Source organism: Doryrhamphus excisus, linkage group LG21 (assembly GCF_037039965.1).
Source record: "Doryrhamphus excisus strain RoL-2023G ecotype Guam linkage group LG21, RoL_Dexc_Guam_v1.1, whole genome shotgun sequence".
In the NCBI taxonomy this organism is placed as follows: Eukaryota; Metazoa; Chordata; class Actinopteri; order Syngnathiformes; family Syngnathidae; genus Doryrhamphus; species Doryrhamphus excisus.
The window spans coordinates 11,747,676-11,766,820 of NC_136377.1; the positions used below are offsets into that span (position 1 = coordinate 11,747,676).

The 19,145-nt window shown below is 40.8% G+C and overlaps 1 protein-coding gene and 1 long non-coding RNA gene across 2 annotated transcripts; one reads left to right on the forward strand and one right to left on the reverse strand.

Annotated features, from left to right (window-relative positions):
- Positions 1-17: 17 nt before the first annotated feature.
- On the forward strand, positions 18-8,363 carry htr3b (5-hydroxytryptamine (serotonin) receptor 3B). The gene is made up of 9 exons (XM_058086472.2): positions 18-98; positions 4,450-4,613; positions 4,685-4,729; positions 4,798-4,907; positions 5,051-5,220; positions 6,444-6,601; positions 7,187-7,397; positions 7,472-7,666; positions 8,034-8,363. The coding sequence occupies exons 1-9, from the start codon at positions 56-58 to the stop codon at positions 8,297-8,299; spliced, it is 1,362 nt and encodes a 453-aa protein (XP_057942455.2). The 5' UTR covers positions 18-55; the 3' UTR covers positions 8,300-8,363.
- LOC144894547 (uncharacterized) lies at positions 5,032-8,355 on the reverse strand. Its single transcript, XR_013625158.1, has 3 exons — positions 6,543-8,355; positions 6,361-6,463; positions 5,032-5,235 (listed from the first exon to the last, which is right to left on the reverse strand). It is a non-coding gene; the product is annotated as an uncharacterized LOC144894547 (long non-coding RNA).
- Positions 8,364-19,145: the final 10,782 nt, after the last annotated feature.

Below are 19,145 nucleotides of genomic sequence, written 5' to 3' on the forward strand. Positions count from 1 at the left end.
GTCCAATGATTTTTTTTTATATGTTGTCCTAATTTTTTACCCCCGGTGTGGCGCCATGCCGCCCCTGCCTGGAAGAACTACAATGTCAGGTTTAAACAGTAGGTTTTTCACATCACAAAATAGTAATTACTCGGACTATTTTGTCCCGGGCCCAGTCAAAGGTGTCAACGGCGCTGAGTGGTACCACAAAAAACCCAAAACAAAGTAAACCGAACAGCTGCTCCAGACACCCTAAAACAGGGATGGGCAAACTACGGCCCGGGGGCCACATCCGGCCCGCCAAGTGTTTGAATACGGCCCGCCCAATCTTTCCAAAGTATTTCATTTAAACTCAACATACAACCTGGCATCATGGCCTGAGCCAACCTTTTGATGGTTTTATCAATTTCGGTTTTTGACATGGTCTGTTGTTTACAAAGTGCTCCTGAAAAAAGGGACACAAGCACATAATAATAATAATAATAATTATTATTATTAGATTATTATAATAATGATTAGAACTATTATGATTATTATATTACTAGTAATTATTATATTAATTATATATATTATTGCTATATTTGCATATTTTAATTTAATTTTATTGTAATTATTATAATATTTTATTATTTTTAAAATATTTAAATATAAATATAAAATAATAAATAATAATAGCAGATTGCATGACAATTTTACAGATACAATAATACCAGGTGGACTGTTACGTGTAAAATATATAGTCTGCCCCCCGTAAATTTTGTCATATCAATGCGGCCCGCGAGTCAAAAAGTTTGCCCACCTCTGCCCTAAAATATGAATTAATTACTTATTGTTCTAGCAAGTAATTAATGAATAATGTTAATAACAATATTAAAATGCATTTTGTACAAACATATTTATGTTGTTTATAGAAAATTATTATAGTTTTACATGCACAAAACATTCATTCATTCATTCATTTTCTACCGGTTTTTCCTCATGAGGGTCGCGGGTGTGCTGGAGACCATCCCAGCCGCCTCTGGGCGAGAGGCAGGGTACACCCCGGACCAGTTGCCAGCCAATCACAGGGCACATATAGACAAACAACCATTCACACTCACATTCATACCTATGGACAATTTGGAGTCGCCAATTAACCTAGCATGTTTTTGGAATGTGGGAGGAAACTGGAGTACCCGGAAAAAACCCACGCATGCACGGGGAGAACATGCAAACTCCACACAGAGATGGCCGAGGGTGGAATTGAACCCTGGTCTCCTAGCTGTGAGGTGTGCCGCCCCATGCACAAAACAATGCAAACTAATTATAAATGACAAAAGAACTAGAAAAATGAACATTAACATATTTTTTTAATCTTTATTGAAGACTCTTTTGGTAAGAAGAGGAGGGAATAGGATGCCATTTTTTTTAACGCATTAGCTCCTCATCGTGATCGCTCGTACAAAAAGATGTACTTATACTCTTTTGTTATTAAAAGACATATTTATACGTCACGTTTTTTTGGCACAAAGAAGTGATAATGCAACTGTACAATAGAAAACAGCGTGTTTGATGCGGGTTTTAAGCCCCCCCCCCCTTCAAAAAATAGACCACGAGGTGGAAGAAGTGCATTTTATAAGAACTCGGTCTGAATCGCTCCCATTGAAATACAGTAAAGTCTCGTTATATCGATATCGGTTATAACGAATTACTACTTATTACGATACTATTTTCATTTCCCGGCAAATTTCTAGTCTTTTATGATATAATTAGTTCCGTTAGTACGATACCCGGTTATTATGATAATCCGGTTACTACGATGCCCTTTTCATCTCCCGCCAGCCAATTTGGTCTGCTTATATCGATACAAAAGCAGCTTAAATCAATCTTTGCTTAAGGATTTCAATACCAAAAAAGAACACGCCGAACGGCTGCTTCCAGTCAACTTTATTTTTCACACTTCCACCACCAGAGCGCAGCACACACACCGATTCCCGCACTTCCTGGTTCACAGGTCATGCTCAACCCGCCCCACATAGCTGGCCAAACACATGCCTGCAACAGAAGAACCAACTGACATAGCATACACACCTATTCCAACAAAAACACAAGCGTACAAATACATGTATTTAATTGTGTTGTATTCAGATATCTTTTTATCGCTTGCAATAATCACTGTTTTTCATATGTACATGCTGGCGTTGGTTCTTCTGTTGCAGGCATGTGTTTGGCCAGCTATGTGGGGCGGGTTGAGCATGACCTGTGAACCAGGAAGTGCGGGAATCGGTGTGTGTGCTGCGCTCTGGTGGTGGAAGTGTGAATAATAAAGTTGGAAGCTGGAAGCAGCCGTTCGCCGTGTTCTTTTTTGGTATTGAAATCCTTAAGCAAAAATTAATTTAAGTGCATTATTGCCCACTTTTAATGCAGTTCGGCGCAGGATCGGATATATGGATAGTCCGGTTATATCGGTATTTTTTCCGACTCCCGAGAATATCGATATAACGAGACTTTACTGTATATGCTGCACAGCAACCAGGAAGTCAAGGAGGAAAAAAGAAAAAAGTCAACAAATATTTGAAAAAAAAAAAAACATTTAAAACATTTGAACACCCAATTGAATGAAAAAAACAAAACTAAAACAAATTCCATTCAATTCATGGTCAGGGTTGTCTGTTACGGTGCCATGAACCAACAGTAAATAAATCTTGAACATCATTGTCATGTGAACGGTATCAGCTTACTCGGGTAGTTGGAGATCAATATCGGTGAAACCACCACACTCGCCCGGTCATTGTTTGCTGCTCTTCACTCCACATCGCTCTTGCACCGCTTTGTCTCAATACTTTTCCTAATATATTATATTCATTAGAACATTTAAGCGGACAATGGGAAGGATTTTAAGTTTGACATCTCTCATTTGGCTGATGCTGTTGTCAGGTAAGATGCTATTCTTCTGACAAAAACTATACAGGCATTATTTGGCTTGTCACCATGTGACATCTGTGGTGGAAATTTTGCATTAGCACCGGTGGAGATAGGAAATAAACTGCTCAAAGACCAATTTGTTTTTCTATCATTTTTATCCTGACCAGTGGGGGAAGACTGTTGAAATAGACCCCAAAAGACAGGACAGAAGCATGCAAACGTTATGAGGACTTTATCGGTTGCAAGGATGTATTGTCTGTTAATGTTGACGTGGAAACTCCATTGGAGAAACCTCTTTTTGGAGACTGGCGCTCTCAAGCTCAAGCAAATACAGTAAAGTCTCATTATATCGATATTCTCGGGAGTCGGAAAAAATACCGATATAACCGGACTATCCATATATCCGATCCTGCGCCGAACTGCATTAAAAGTGGGCAATAATGCACTCGACATTGTTCATTGTCTATAGTATAGAACAATGTCGAGCAGCTTAAATCAATCTTTGGTTAAGGATTTCAATACCAAAAAAGAACACGGCGAACGGCTGCTTCCAGTCAACTTTATTTTTCACACTTCCACCACCAGAGTGCAGCACACACACACCGATTCCCGCACTTCCTGGTTCACAGGTCATGCTCAACCCGCCCCACATAGCTGGCCAAACACATGCCTGCAACAGAACCACAAGCGCCAGCATGTACATATGAAAAACAGTGATTATTGCAAGTGATAAAAAGATATCTGAATACAACACAATTAAATACATGTATTTGTACGCTTGTGTCTTCGTTGGAATAGGTGTGTATGCTATGTCAGTTGGTTCTTCTGTTGCAGGCATGTGTTTGGCCAGCTATGTGGGGCGGGTCGAGCATGACCTGTGAACCAGGAAGTGCGGCAATCGGTGTGTGTGCTGCACTCTGGTGGTGGAAGTGTGAAAAATAAAGTTGACTGGAAGCAGCCGTTCGCCGTGTTCTTTTTTGGTATTGAAATCCTTAAGCAAAGATTGATTTAAGCTGCTTTTGTATCGATATAAGCAGACCAAATTGGCTGGCGGGAGATGAAAAGGGCATCGTAGTAACCGGATTATCATAATAACCGGGTATCGTACTAACGGAACTAATTATATCATAAAAGACTAGAAATTTGCCGGGAAATGAAAATAGTATCGTAATAAGTAGTAATTCGTTATAACCGATATCGATATAACGAGACTTTACTGTAGTCATAACAAATACATGTGAAATACATAAGTGCAGGATAAATACATAAGATACATAAGTGCATGCATTGTTATGCTCAATACACAAGCTGCATATAAGATGTAGAGTGGCTATTTAGGATTAAATGTGTATTCAAACATATCAAGAGGACACATTACAGTAAACAACACTTGATACAGTATGAAACATTCTGTACTAATTACAGATTGAATTTTTGGCAGGGCTGGTCACATACAGTGGAGGGGGATCTCAGCACACCAGCTCAAGTTTTTGAATCATACTCGGCTTATAAACAAAGGTGTACAGTTACTAAACACCGCCATCTTTCTGCATAACTAACTTGTAGGCCATCTGGCTGACAGTGTTCCTGAGAAGCCCAAAAGATCGGCTTTGAATCAGCTGACCAGAACTCTCCTAAGGACGTATGACTGCGGAGTCCGCCCTGTTCACAACTGGACCAGCACCACCACCGTCTACGTAGACCTCATCCTACAGTCTGTTCTTGATGTGGTAATTCAGGTTTAACACAGACTATAAAACTAAACGCATACAAATCTACAAAGGTGTTTTTCTTGTTTTAGGATGGAAAAACCCAGAGTGTTACCACAAGTATTTGGTATCGACAGGTAGGCATGAAAAAGGATACCACTTTTCATAAATACTGTAAGCAAAGGACCATGTTTTGCTTCTGCAGATCTGGACAGATGAGTTCCTGGTTTGGGACCCGGAAGAATTTGACAACATTAATGAGATTTCCTTGTCTTCCGATGCCATCTGGGTACCTGATATCATCGTCAGTGAATTGTACGTCACGTCCACTCATTGGGCTTAACAAAGATAACAATGCTCACTTTTGATTGAGGCTGACAACCATGATCAACCACAAAGGGCATTCAGTTCTGTAACCAGGTAAAGGTCTCACCTGACTTGTCTTTGTACTGCTACAGCGTTGACGAGGGGAAATCTCCACCCATCCCATACGTCTACGTCAACTCCTCAGGCTGGGTGAAGAATTACCGGCCCATGCAGGTGGTCCTGGCCTGCAGCCTGGAGATGTACGCCTTCCCCTTTGACAAGCAGAACTGCAGCCTCACCTTTCGCAGCTGGCTCCACTCAGGTATCTGCTCCACCTCTGAATGCCAAATAGAAAATATGCAGTGATGGAGTACAATATATCTCTATTAAATTATTTGTAAAAATTACTGTTTACGCTGTGCATTGCTGTTCATATTTGATGTAATCTATTTATTCTCCACATTGTTATTTATTATTACACGGGAGCCAGGCAACGACATTTCGTTGGCAATTTCACTGCTGTGTTATTGTGCAATGACAATAAAGAAAGTCTATGTCTATGTCTAACATTACTCATAGACTGGAGAAGAAACAGTATTGCTATTGACAACATATAGTGGAAGCTTCAACTCTGAACATGGGTTTTTAGCCTACTGGCTAGCGCGCTCGCCTCTCAGTCAGTCTGTTTTGTTTATGACGTGTGTCCCATTATAATACATAATATTAGACACCAAATCTATCTGTGCCGGTCCATATTCATTTGTGGTGGGCTGCCACAAATACAGTAAAGTCTCGTTATATCGATATTCTCGGGAGTCGGAAAAAATACCGATATAACCGGACTATCCATATATCCGATCCTGCGCCGAACTGCATTAAAAGTGGGCGGATCTTTGATATGGCATGTAATTTTCTCCTTGAGTTCATGGATTGCGTATCTAGCATGCTTTTGTACTACAATACATTTTGTACTACAGTAAATGAAAAACTTACGCTGTAGTGATTACCGGTTACCGGGACATAATTCACCCCGGAACTATCGATAGGGAAGGTGTTGCCACCCGGAGGGGTAGGCGCGAGGGACGGGTGTTTTCCGCTGTGTGTGCTGCACTCTGGTGGTGGAAGTGTGAAAAATAAAGTTGACTGGAAGCAGCCGTTCGCCGTGTTCTTTTTTGGTATTGAAATCCTTAAGCAAAGATTGATTTAAGCTGCTTTTGTATCGATATAAGCAGACCAAATTGGCTGGCGGGAGATGAAAAGGGCATCGTAGTAACCGGATTATCATAATAACTGTGTATCGTACTAACGGAGCTAATTATATCACTAGAAATTTGCCGGGAAATGAAAATAGTATCGTAATAAGTAGTAATTTGTTTTAACCGATATCGATATAACAAGACTTTACTGTATATGAAAGTATGGAAAACACTGCATTGTGCAAAAACACCTCAACCTTTCTCACCATCATTTTACAGTGTCCCATTAACTGTCTTCTTCCTTTTCTCTCCTCTTCACACTCCATTTCCTCCTCGTCTTCTTCTACAGTGAGGGAAATTGACCTGGCTCTATGGAGAAGCGCCGAAAACATTGCTAATGATCAGAGGGAGTTTATGAATGATGGAGAGTGGGAGCTGCTGTCCATACCGTCACGTTACTGGCTCCTACAACAGGACGGAGTCAACTACGCTCATGTCAGCTTCCATGTGTGTGACTTCTTCCTGTAATAGCTCGGAAAATATTTTTGATACCATTTTGAATGATGATGAGGGGTGAAGGGACACAGAGATACTTTATTGTTTAGCCGAACAAGCTGATACCAATTGATAAGGCTCAGACTGTTAGTGGATGGCAAGAAGAAAAAGAGAGGCTCTGATAGACAGAAAGAGGCCGAGTGACCACAATGAGACTTTCTCAGTGCCTGCCTGATCAATGGACGTCTTGTTAGAGGCGAGGCAAATGGCACTATGGGCTTTTCGCAGGTGGAGAGCTGGGGTGACTGCTATTTATGCAGCTCAAAGCACCAAGGGGTGTTTAGTGGAGGAGTACATCATGGATCATTGGGTGTTTTCAAGCAAACATTTATTTAAAGACTGCATTGTGTGCAAATACTTACAAGATTTTTTTTCTTTAAAACAGATTAACACATGAAAATGCCAGTACTTGGGTGCTTGTGTATATTCATTATCCTAAATATGAGACATCTTGTATTATAGAATGAGTTTTTCCTCTAAAATTCAACATTATGTAAAGAGTTCACAGTTGAAGATAGTTCTTACTTTGTGTTGCAGGTCTTGATCCGACGGCGCCCCCTGTTGTATGTGGTGGGCCTGCTCATCCCCAGCATCTTCCTCATGATAGTAGACGTGATGGGCTTCTACCTACCTCTGAGCAGCGGCACCCGGGTCGTCTTCAAGATCAGCACGCTCCTGGGCTATACTGTTTTCCGGGTCAACCTGACAGACGAGCTGCCCGCCACCGCTCTCACAACCCCGCTCATAGGCAGGAGGATTCGTACGTTTCATAGGCTGCCATGTTTGAACTCACTCTAAAGTATGAATTTCCTCTGTGTCAAGGTGTGTTCTTCGCTGTATGCATGGCTCTGCTCATGCTCAGTCTGATCAAATCCATCCTGGTGGTGAAGCTGCTCCACCACAGTGAGAAGGAGGTCCGGGAAATGTCTGTGTCCGCCTGTCTGCTGGACAAGTACGGCCTCACAGAAAGCTCTTTAACGTCCACCAGAACCCTCGACCAACTCAATCCATCTGGAGGTAATGTTAACACAAAAACACCAAGCTAAACCATTGGGTTTGGGCACGGATATGGTGCTGGAACAAGTTGTAGTCTTGAAGTTGAGGACAATCTTTAAGTGAATTAATTAACCTCTAGATTTGACCTCTAGATGGAATGGTGATGAGGGTGTGAATGAGGGTTTTGGGCTTAGTGGGTGATACTTTAGGTTAGAAATGGAAAAGGAAGACTGCCATGATTTGGTTGCTTTGAGGCATGAACTAGAGGTTTAGGTTGAGGATGACACCAAGGACTCAGATGCTGGGGGGGTGGCCACCATCAGGGTAGGATATCTGACTGTATCATGTCTCAAAACAACTTTCTCACACGTCTTGATCCGGTTCCTAGATTACGAGTTTGAGGCCTCGCTTGAAGAGGACCCGGAATCCCCAGTGGACATCCAGGACAATCCCTCCAGCCTGGAGTGGCTCCTCAAGGAACTGGTTTCCCTGCGCCTGGCCTTTTCTCAAGAAGACGACGAGTCTTCGGCTCAGGATGAATGGCTGGCACTGTGCACTAAGCTTGACCGTTTCCTCTTCCGCCTCTACCTGATTGTTCTGGCTTTGTACGCTGGGACCTTGTTGCTACTCTGGGCCAGATGGAGCTTCGCCTGACCTGCTGATCCTGTACAGACTCTCTTCTTTGTTGTGTTCAATATCTAGGAAGGTTATTCATCTTATTTGCTGATGTTAGAGATAAGTATTTTAATAATTGAATAGAAGAGAGTATTGTTAGCAACATGCTTCCTTTTGTCCTCTAAGTAGGCTTGCCTTAGCTTCCTGAATGTTGTGTTTCTAAATAAAACATTCAGTCTATTGCAGTCATTCTTTTCCATGTAATGTAACTGCATATAGCAAAGAATTGAATTTCCTGTGTTTTCCCTGAAATTATTATTATCATATATATTATTATTTATATATTATATATCCAATATATAAAATATCCAATAAAATAATTAATTTATTCATTCATTTTCTGCCGCTTTTTCCTCACGAGGGTCCCGGGGGTGCTGGAGCCTATCCCAGCTGTCTTCGGGCGAGAGGCGGGGTACACCCTGGACTGGTCGCTAGCCAATCACAGGGCACATATAGACAAACAACCATTCACACTCACATTCATACCTATGGACAATTTGGAGTCACCAATTAACCTAGCATGTTTTTGGAATGTGGGAGGAAACCGGAGTACCCGGAGAAAACCCACAAATGCACGGGGAGAACATGCAAACTCCACACAGAGATGGCCGAGGGTGGAATTGAACCCTGGTCTCCTTGCTGTGAGGTCTGCGCGCTGACCACTCGACCGCTGTGCTGTCCCCAATAAAATAATTATTTTATTAAATTATTTATTTTATTATTAATTATTATTATTTTCTAGTTGCATAACTTGCATTTATCCAAATTGTTTCTATGTTATTGACTCAGGCGTGACGTGCAGTCCATGGCTGTCATTTATATAGCCATTATAATTATGACAAATTTATTATGGAATAGGATGCATGGCAGCCAAGTGGTTGGTATGCAGACCTCACAGCTAGGAGACCCGAATTCTGGGTACTCTGGTTTCCTTCCATATTCCAAAAACATGTTCATTGAAGACTCCAAATACTAGTCTTTTGCGCCCTCTACTGGTGGGACCCTATGTAGTACACTGGTATTGTTTTTCTCACAAGGTCTGCTGCTTCAGTGTTTTCAGATATACAGTAAAGTCTCGTTATATCGATATCGGTTAAAACGAATTACTACTTATTACGATTCTATTTTCATTTCCCGGCAAATTTCTAGTCTTTTATGATATAATTAGCTCCGTTAGTACGATACACGGTTATTATGATAATCCGGTTACTACGATGCCCTTTTCATCTCCCGCCAGCCAATTTGGTCTGCTTATATCGATACAAAAGCAGCTTAAATCAATCTTTGCTTAAGGATTTCAATACCAAAAAAGAACACGGCGAACGGCTGCTTCCAGTCAACTTTATTTTTCACACTTCCACCACCAGAGTGCAGCACACACAGCGGAAAACACCCGTCTCTCGCGCCTACCCCTGCGGGTGGCAACACCTTCCCTATCGATAGTTCCGGGGTGAATTATGTCCCGGTAACCGGTAATCACTACAGCGTAAGTTTATTTTTATTTACTGTAGTACAAAATTTATTGTAGTACAAAAGCATGCTAGATACGCAATCCATGAACTCAAGGAGAAAATTACATGCCATATCAAAGATCCGCCCACTTTTAATGCAGTTCGGCGCAGGATCGGATATATGGATAGTCCGGTTATATCGGTATTTTTTCCGACTCCCGAGAATATCGATATAACGAGACTTTACTGTATTTGTAAAACATTACCATTGTATACTGAAGTACAATTCCAAGCATTTTATATAATTTATTTAATTTTTCAATTCACCATGGTAAACCATCATTCACTTCTGGGCCACATCTTGACTTATGACAGGCAGCCCATTCTTTCATAATCAATGTATAGAGTTTGTCAGAATTTGCACGTTTTTGTTTGTCCACCCACCTTTTGAGGAATGATCACTAGTTCTGAAATAGTTTTCTTCACTGAGCCAGTTTGTTATCACTTTTGCGTCATGCCATCAAGCTGGAAAAAGCATTGTTCATCACCAAACTGTTGTCGGACGTTTGGGAGAAGTTGCTCTTAGAGGATGTTTTGGTACCATTCTTTATCCATGGCTGTGTTCTCCAGATATGCATTTTTTGTTTGCCCCAAACAATTGGAAATTGATTCATCAGAGAAAAAGGTTTTACCCCAGTCTTCAGGAGCCCAAAATCTGTTTCTTTGGCAGAATACCAATCTGACTCGTGTTTTTCCTGGAGAGAACTGCCTTCTATGAGCCCTTCTTGACACCAGTTGTGCATTGGTTGTGCCCCAATCCGGCAGCTAAATCGGCTTTTGATAGTCCTGACGATTGCTGAGCTTTCTTGGGCACCCGAATGCCTTCTTCTCAACAACTGAACCTCTCTTCTTGATGATGTAATAAATGGTTTCTGGAAGTGCCTTCTTGTCGGCAGCAATATCCTTACCTGTGAAGCCCTTGTTGTGCTGAGCAATGATGTTTCCTTGTCTGTAATCATGGTGAACAGAAGAACAAAAATACCAAGCTCCACTCTCCTTTTAAAGCTTCCAGTCTGTGTTTCTTACTCCAGCCTTAGTTCTTGTCACACTCACCTGTGTGAATCAAAGAATCACTCACATGATGCCAGTTGGTCATTTGTGGCAGGCCTGAAACGCAGAGGAAATGGTTTTAGGATAACGTTCATTTTTATGGCAAAGGGAGTTTGCCATCATAACAACAGAGGCAGCAAAAACTGTGAAAATGAATATTTGTGTCATTTCACTGCATTCCAATAGCGGTCGCCCTCGCTGACTTGCCCACTTGGTAATACGTAATTTGTGGTGTCAATACAACACCAATATTTGCGTACATAAAAACCAAATGCCACTCGGTGCCACTGAGGAAAAGACAGAAAGCAGAAATGGAGGTAGCAGAGATGAGGGTGCTGAGGTTCTCATTGGGAGTGACCGGGATGGATAAGATCAGGAAGGAGTACATCAGAGGGACATTGCATGTTAGAGTCCTTGACGATAAAGTCAGAGAGGCCAGACTAAATATATTGGTAAAAGGATGCTGTGTTTAGAGCTGCCAGGTAGGATGCGTAGAGGAAGACCAAAGAGGAGGTTTATGGATGTAGTGAAGGAGGACATGAGGGTAGTTGGTGTGACAGAGACAGCTGCAGAAGACAGGGTTGGATGGAGGAGATTGATTTACTGTGGCGACCCCTGAAGGGAAAAGCCGGAAGAAAAATAAGACTGCTTCTCATCTACCTCTTTTGTTTTGGAAGTAGTAGGAGTAGGGGGTGCATGGCTTCAGGTCAAATAGCTGAAGGGGTACGCAATTGTAAAAAGTTTTGCAACCAATGCAATACAGCAGTTTGTCTTTCACTGCAGCAGTGCCCTCTGGTGGTCCCCAACATCAATGGTTCCCAAACCTTTTACATTGGCGTACCCCTTCAGACATTTTATCTGAAGCCATGTACCCCCAACTCCTACACACTCTTAATTTGAATTAACTTGAAATACTGAAGGTAATTAATTGGTTAACTTATTTTAAAGTAATTCCGTGTCACAAATGTGTATTTTGCATGGTCACATTTAGATTAAGTTTGACTTGAGCACTGATAGTAAGACAAGTAATCATCCTACCTATCTTATTCCAGTCTGATGTTGGCATCTTTCCATTTGAATGGGTTGAATTTGAGCTTCACTTTTTTTGTCCACTTATGACGAGGATAACTTTGCTCATCATTCGCAAACCTTATGTGAAACATGAACACATATTTCTTTCCCTGTGAGCTAGCTAACAATGTACAACAGTTTTCACTTTTGCATGGAACACCAATATAAACCAAACTTATTTGTTCATACGTATGATGCACACAGAGCAATTACCAACTTCATACTCTCTCCTGTCTGCTTTGTTCTTGCACTATGACAGGGGTCGGGAACCTTTTTGGCTAAGAGAGCCAGATATTTTAAAATGTGTATCTGTAAGAGCCATATACATTTTTTTAAACACTGAATGCAATAAAATGTGTACATTTTTATGTAAGACCAACAGTTTTAGATATAATGGGCTCTAATTGTGTAGACCAGGCACACTACCCCACGCCAATGGGGTGTGGCCAGCACACTTTCGTGAGCAGCGCAGTGTCTAATAATAAATCAAATACTTGTTGCCATTAATACAACTTCTGCTGCTGCATAATTTTGCACCGTACTCAGTATATTTCATTCTTTTGGCCATCTTCGTCAGAAGGCTTGGTTCTGCAGCTTTAGCTAGGTGACTATTTGACTAAAGGAGAAAAGTTTATATTTACATGTTGACATCTCAATGACCGAGGTAGACTACCGCATTACCCAGTAATAATCGAGTTTTGGTGTTTGACCTGGAAAATATCATCAGGAAAGATAGATATGGTCGGCCGTATTGCAGTAGAAAATAGATGGACGAATTAAAATGCATAAAAAAGTTGTTGATGTTGAATATTATTTTTAACAGTCATTTCTGTGATGTTTACTTTAAAATGTTAGCAAAAATACATTTTTATTGTGGTAAGAAATGCTTGAGAGCCAGATACAGTCATCAAAAGAGCCCTACCTGGCTCCTGAGCCATAGGTTCCCTACCTCTGCACTATGAGGAGTTCAGGAGCACTTGAAATTGTGAGTGTTATGTTTTTTCCTTTTTATTCACATACGCCCATTACATTTGGTGCACCCCTGGAGGTATGCATACATAGGCCCTACATGTCCCACCCTGGTCTAATGTGATGCCAGCTGGGTTGGCTGTGCAGGTAAACCTCCCACAGCGCTGGATGACGACCTGACAGCTTTTAGCTCCATGCCTAGTGTGATGTGGTGTCATTCAGTGGACTGGTGGACAACTGTTAAAGCACTGGGAATACCCGACAAAGTGGACTGCTTTGTGTGCAGGCCTACTGAGAAAACAGTCGTTTATGTTTAAATGTGTTTATGCTGGCTGTGTCGGGCATTTGCATCCAGCTCAACTTCACAGAAGTCGTCTTCCTGGTAGGAAAGGCCTGCAGCAAGCACCTAGACAATGCTGGAGACTCAACTATGTGGACTCGGCGCCAACATACAACTCATACTCGGAAAGACATCCAGTGTAAACTGTCATTGACCTACTGCCAATATTGATTTACACTTGCATGGATTATACATATAAAAGGGCAATACATCATGTACTGCATATGTTATATTAGCAAGCACTTCCAGTGCAGGAGATATATCAAAAATCTGTGAAGTAGTCATCTAACAATTTGTTTATCATGGTAGTTGTAGTTTGCAATGAAGAACAACTGTACAGCATCATACTGACAGCTTTTACTAGCTATTACCATTATCAATTCGTCACAAAATTAGGAACAGATTTCTGTATGATGCTCCTCCCTCTCCAAACCGTCCTGCTCTCTCATGGATCACAAATGCTGAATTGCGCATGCACAGGGCTTCTCTATATAATACAGTGCCTCATTCATATGGATGGCCGTGAAAACACCAATAAATCTTTGGATTGTAAATGAATGACATTTAACAGTAAACCAGTAAATCTTGTCAGTACAATGCAGAATAAATACATTTATTCTCAGAGTTTGCACTCCAGTTGACATCTTTAGACTGGAACTTCTGCTGGGACAGCACATGTGAGTTTACATTTCAGACTGATTGAGTTCTCCTGAAGGCCAGAGTGCAGAGTTTTGGGTTATCAATAGCCTCCCCTATGTAGAGGGGGGTCAGTGTGTGGGTGACAATGGTTGACCCCGCCGACAGCTGGACGTGCAGTGACACTTTTTATGGAATACATCAACACACAGCAGCTATACAGGTCACAGACACCCCAAGAGTATTGGCAGCAAAGACATCCATTACTGGCTATTACTTTTAATGGGGAGATTAGTTTGTGTGCTACATTCCATAGTCAGTTACATTAACAATGGCATTTAATGTTGACCTGCGTGTGTGTGGATTCCTTGTGGGAGTTCTTATTTTTTGTGTGTTTTATTCATGAGTACAATGCAGTTTGTATATTTAATGTTCATTCTATAAGGTTTTTGCAGGAGGACTTGATTCAGACTTTTTTCTGAAAATACAGTAAAGTCTCGTTATATCGATATTCTCGGGAGTCGGAAAAAATACCGATATAACCGGACTATCCATATATCCGATCCTGCGCCGAACTGCATTAAAAGTGGGCGGATCTTTGATATGGCATGTAATTTTCTCCTTGAGTTCATGGATTGCGTATCTAGCATGCTTTTGTACTACAATACATTTTGTACTACAGTAAATAAAAATAAACTTACGCTGTAGTGATTACCGGTTACCGGGACATAATTCACCCCGGAACTATCGATAGGGAAGGTGTTGCCACCCGGAGGGGTAGGGGCGAGGGACGGGTGTTTTCCGCTGTGTGTGCTGCACTCTGGTGGTGGAAGTGTGAAAAATAAAGTTGACTGGAAGCAGCCGTTCGCCGTGTTCTTTTTTGGTATTGAAATCCTTAAGCAAAGATTGATTTAAGCTGCTTTTGTATCGATATAAGCAGACCAAATTGGCTGGCGGGAGATGAAAAGGGCATCCTAGTAACCGGATTATCATAATAACCGTGTATCGTACTAACGGAGCTAATTATATCATAAAAGACTAGAAATTTGCCGGGAAATGAAAATAGTATCGTAATAAGTAGTAATTTGTTTTAACCGATATCGATATAACGAGACTTTACTGTACTTACCATAAATGTGCAAGTAAAATCTATCCCCATTTAAAGTATTCTACAAACGTGATTGTCATGATGGAATTTCCAGCAATATAGAATATTATATTTTTGTCTGTCTATTTCTTACACAGCTACAAAAGGTTGAATTGCATGTAAAGTTCATACCTTACTTGGCTTTTCCCATTGACGGATGATTCAAGTGCTATCTACTCTATCTATCATGTAGTATACACACGAGATGAATGCAAGTAAGAATTGAAATGATTGTTCCCGGAATTCTGGGCCCCATAAAAAAAAAAAAATCAAATTGGACCCCCTGGGCAGCTGTTGTCGCCACATCTGTATTTTTTTGTATTTTCTTGGAATTGTTCTAACTACCCGCAAGTTATGCCTATTGTAAACACCCTATACACATTTCCACTAAGGGTTATATGTTCAACCACAGCATAATGTGTAACTAATAGTAGTGTATAATGGGGAAGCAGTAATGGTTTAAGTCTGCAAACAGTAATTAGTCACAAAGTATATTTAGCTTATGCAAATAATAAAAGCTGAACCGTGTAAAGATGGTGTCACTGACTGATTTTTTCATTTACTGGGGTGTTCTAAAGTTCGTCTGTGACCCACGAGCCTTTTCTGATGCTTCTCCACACAGTCAAGGGTCACCTCACCCCAAATCCCACATCGGTGCCACACGGGTGAGAACAAAGCCCCACCCTTGCCCACGTTTATATTTAGAGCACGCAGACGTGCTGGACTCCACCCGCATCCCCATAGGAGCCTTCAGCTGCCATTCGTCTGAACAGAAACACCTCTCAAGGATCTTCGGCCGTGTGTCTTCACGTGAGGCACACAAGCTTATTTGTAGTGTCTTGTTGAATGGTCTGTATTAAAACAAGCCAGACTGGGAGGCCTGCAGGCAGGAGATAAAATAGGAAAAAAAACAATTGGACATTTTGGTGCATCAGAGGCTTGGGGGAACATGGCCTCCCTGTGATGATCCTTATCAGGTATGTGTTTTTTCAGAAGAGTGGAGAAGAACATTTAACATAGGGATGAAGTTTCAAGAAATGTCTCGAGCAGTGTGTAAGATCAGGTCACTTAATACTTAGCACCGATGGAAGCTTTAATTCCTAGTAATCTGATAAAGAAACAAAGAAACTCTTGAAATCCGGTAAGTCTCAAGCACTCAAACTCGATTTCAAGTTTTGTACACCAGTTTTTCTGTTAAAATGATGCCTTGGTTTTTGCACAGTTTCAATTTTCTCACAATATTGCACATAACAAAGTAGTCCATTTGCCTTGTGCTGTATTGTTCCGAACAAAGAACACATTTTTATTGGGTATTACTGCTAAATACAGTAAAGTCTCGTTATATCGATATCGGTTAAAACAAATTACTACTTATTACGATACTATTTTCATTTCCCGGCAAATTTCTAGTCTTTTATGATATAATTAGCTCCGTTAGTACGATACACGGTTATTATGATAATCCGGTTACTACGATGCCCTTTTCATCTCCCGCCAGCCAATTTGGTCTGCTTATATCGATACAAAAGCAGCTTAAATCAATCTTTGCTTAAGGATTTCAATACCAAAAAAGAACACGGCGAACGGCTGCTTCCAGTCAACTTTATTTTTCACACTTCCACCACCAGAGTGCAGCACACACAGCGGAAAACAACCGTCCCTCGCGCCTACCCCTCCGGGTGGCAACACCTTCCCGGTAACCGAATTATGTCCCGGTAACCGGTAATCACTACAGCGTAAGTTTATTTTTATTTACTGTAGTACAAAATGTATTGTAGTACAAAAGCATGCTAGATACGCAATCCATGAACTCAAGGAGAAAATTACATGCCATATCAAAGATCCGCCCACTTTTAATGCAGTTCGGCGCAGGATCGGATATATGGATAGTCCGGTTATATCGGTATTTGTTCCGACTCCCGAGAATATCGATATAACGAGACTTTACTGTAGAATGGTGGACAAAATAAAAGAGGCCAAAGAAAGGTGGCGGCACTATGAAAAAGACACCAACCAACAATAAGTTGCATTCATTCCACACTGATAATTACTTCCCTTTATTTTCTGCAAGTAAAACGATAATTATTCTCTATGAGATTTCTTTTCATGAATATTTGCGGGTGTCTGGAAGGGATTTACAAAACCTTTTGGAACAAATTAATAGCTGTACTTAAAAAAAAATCCATCCTCCATCATGCACGTCAATTAAAGCTATGTTAATAGGGCTCTTTGGTTCTGTTGGTTACTGATATAACAGGTGCTCTGTTGACTTGCACTGTGTGCGGCCCAAAGGACAGGCGCAAGTGTTGTGGAAGTTTGCTGCAGTGTCACCACTAACAGCCCCTGAAATACAAACTTGAAACCTAAATCTGGGTCTTGTGTCACAAGATCTATCCTCAAGCAAAAGTTGTGCTCCGCTAGACAGCTCCACTTCTCTCTCTCATACACTCTTACCCCATTTTTTTTTTTTTTTTTAATCAGCCACCAGTGAAGAAGACACAGCCTTCAGGAGGACACGTGGTGGATTCATGATCAATCAGTTACTATTGATGCCTGCAAGCACAGACGCCTTCTCTGTCTGTGGCATCGCACACGAGCAAACAAGTAAGTAATCTTTGATTCTATAACTTTTATATATTTTAAAAGACTTTTATCAAATATTTTGTAATTTCTGGGAGGTCTATGAGTATAAATACTGTATATGAAACCTTTATTTCCCGTATATGTTTGCCTTCAGTTTACTGTAGTCCCCATGTATGCATGTATTGCTATGATTTTAATGATTAATTATAGTACAACTAAAAAAAATGATTGGTGTCGCCAAGGCATGGTAAGGTTTATTCATTTCAGGCTTTGCACATGTATTGTATTTAATCCTACTCCTACCCACTTAATTACATTTGATCATCTACATTTTATAAACTTAAGTACTGGTCCTGGCCGTGCTGACCCGCAATATTTCGCACAAGTGCAAAAATCTTGAAGTCATTTCTGATAACAATATTAATCTTGATTTGCATGATAACAGTGTCATTCGTTCCTCGTGTCATCTCAGACAACCATGTTGTCTTGAAGGGATTTAAAGATTGTCACAGTTGCTTTCATTCGTTCATTCTCTCCAGACTTGAATATGGTTATTCTCTGTATACCTGCCTTCGTCAGTGTAACAAAAACAAACTCCAGCTGGTCCAAAATGCAGCAGCAAGACTCGACCTCACCAGACCTCGTAAGAGAGAGCATATCACCCCATTTTAGCATCCCTGCAAATTATAGAATCAGCCAGCAACCAGCCTCGCTGGTTGTCCCCCACTCCAAGCCAAGGACCAAAGGTGGTTGGGCTTTTCTGTATTAGAGCTCTGATCTTTAGAACATTCAACCGCCGTAGGTCAGACAAGCAGCTTCTGTGTCCTCTTTTAAAGATAGATAATCTAGTCATCTCCAGGATCACCTTTAAATCGCCATTAAAAACTCATTTTTACAGATGTTTTAACCAGACTGGATCCAATTCCCCTGTTATAGTATGTACATATTTATTAACACTGTGTTTGTCCATTCAATGTTCTTGTTGTTTTTCACCTTGCTTTTGTCCTTCATAGCCTATGTTTTGAAAAGTGTTCTATAAATAAAGTGTATTATGTATTATTTTTATTCTCATAATCCTTCCTGATTTCTTACTGTTTTGCATGATTGTCACACTTCAATGTTTCAGATCATCAACCAAATTTAAATATTACTCAACGGCAACACAAAATCCATTTTTTACATGAAACTTTTTATTATTAAGGGACAAACTTACATGGCCATGTGTGAAAAAGTGATTGCTCCCGCGTTAAAACATAAAATAACTGTGGTTTGAGTTTCATTTCTTTAGCCACACACTGCCTGATCACTGCCACACCTCTTCTCAATCAATAAGTCACTTAAATAGGACCTGCCTGACAAAGTGAAGTAGACCTGACTATCCTCAAAAGCTACACATCATGCACATCAAGAGCTAAGTAAATTAAGGAACCAATGACAAAAGAAAGTAAATTACATCTATCACACTGGAAAATGTTATAAAGCTTTGGGACTCCAGTTAACCACAGTGAGAGTCATTAT

Coding starts and splice junctions, on each gene's coding strand:
- htr3b (XM_058086472.2), top strand. CDS start 56: ATGCCGCCCCTGCCTGGAAGAACTACAATGTCAGGTTTAAACA. Junction 99..4,449: donor TACAATGTCAGGTTTAAACA/GTAGGTTTTTCA, acceptor ACTAACTTGTAG/GCCATCTGGCTGACAGTGTT. Junction 4,908..5,050: donor GATATCATCGTCAGTGAATT/GTACGTCACGTC, acceptor GTACTGCTACAG/CGTTGACGAGGGGAAATCTC.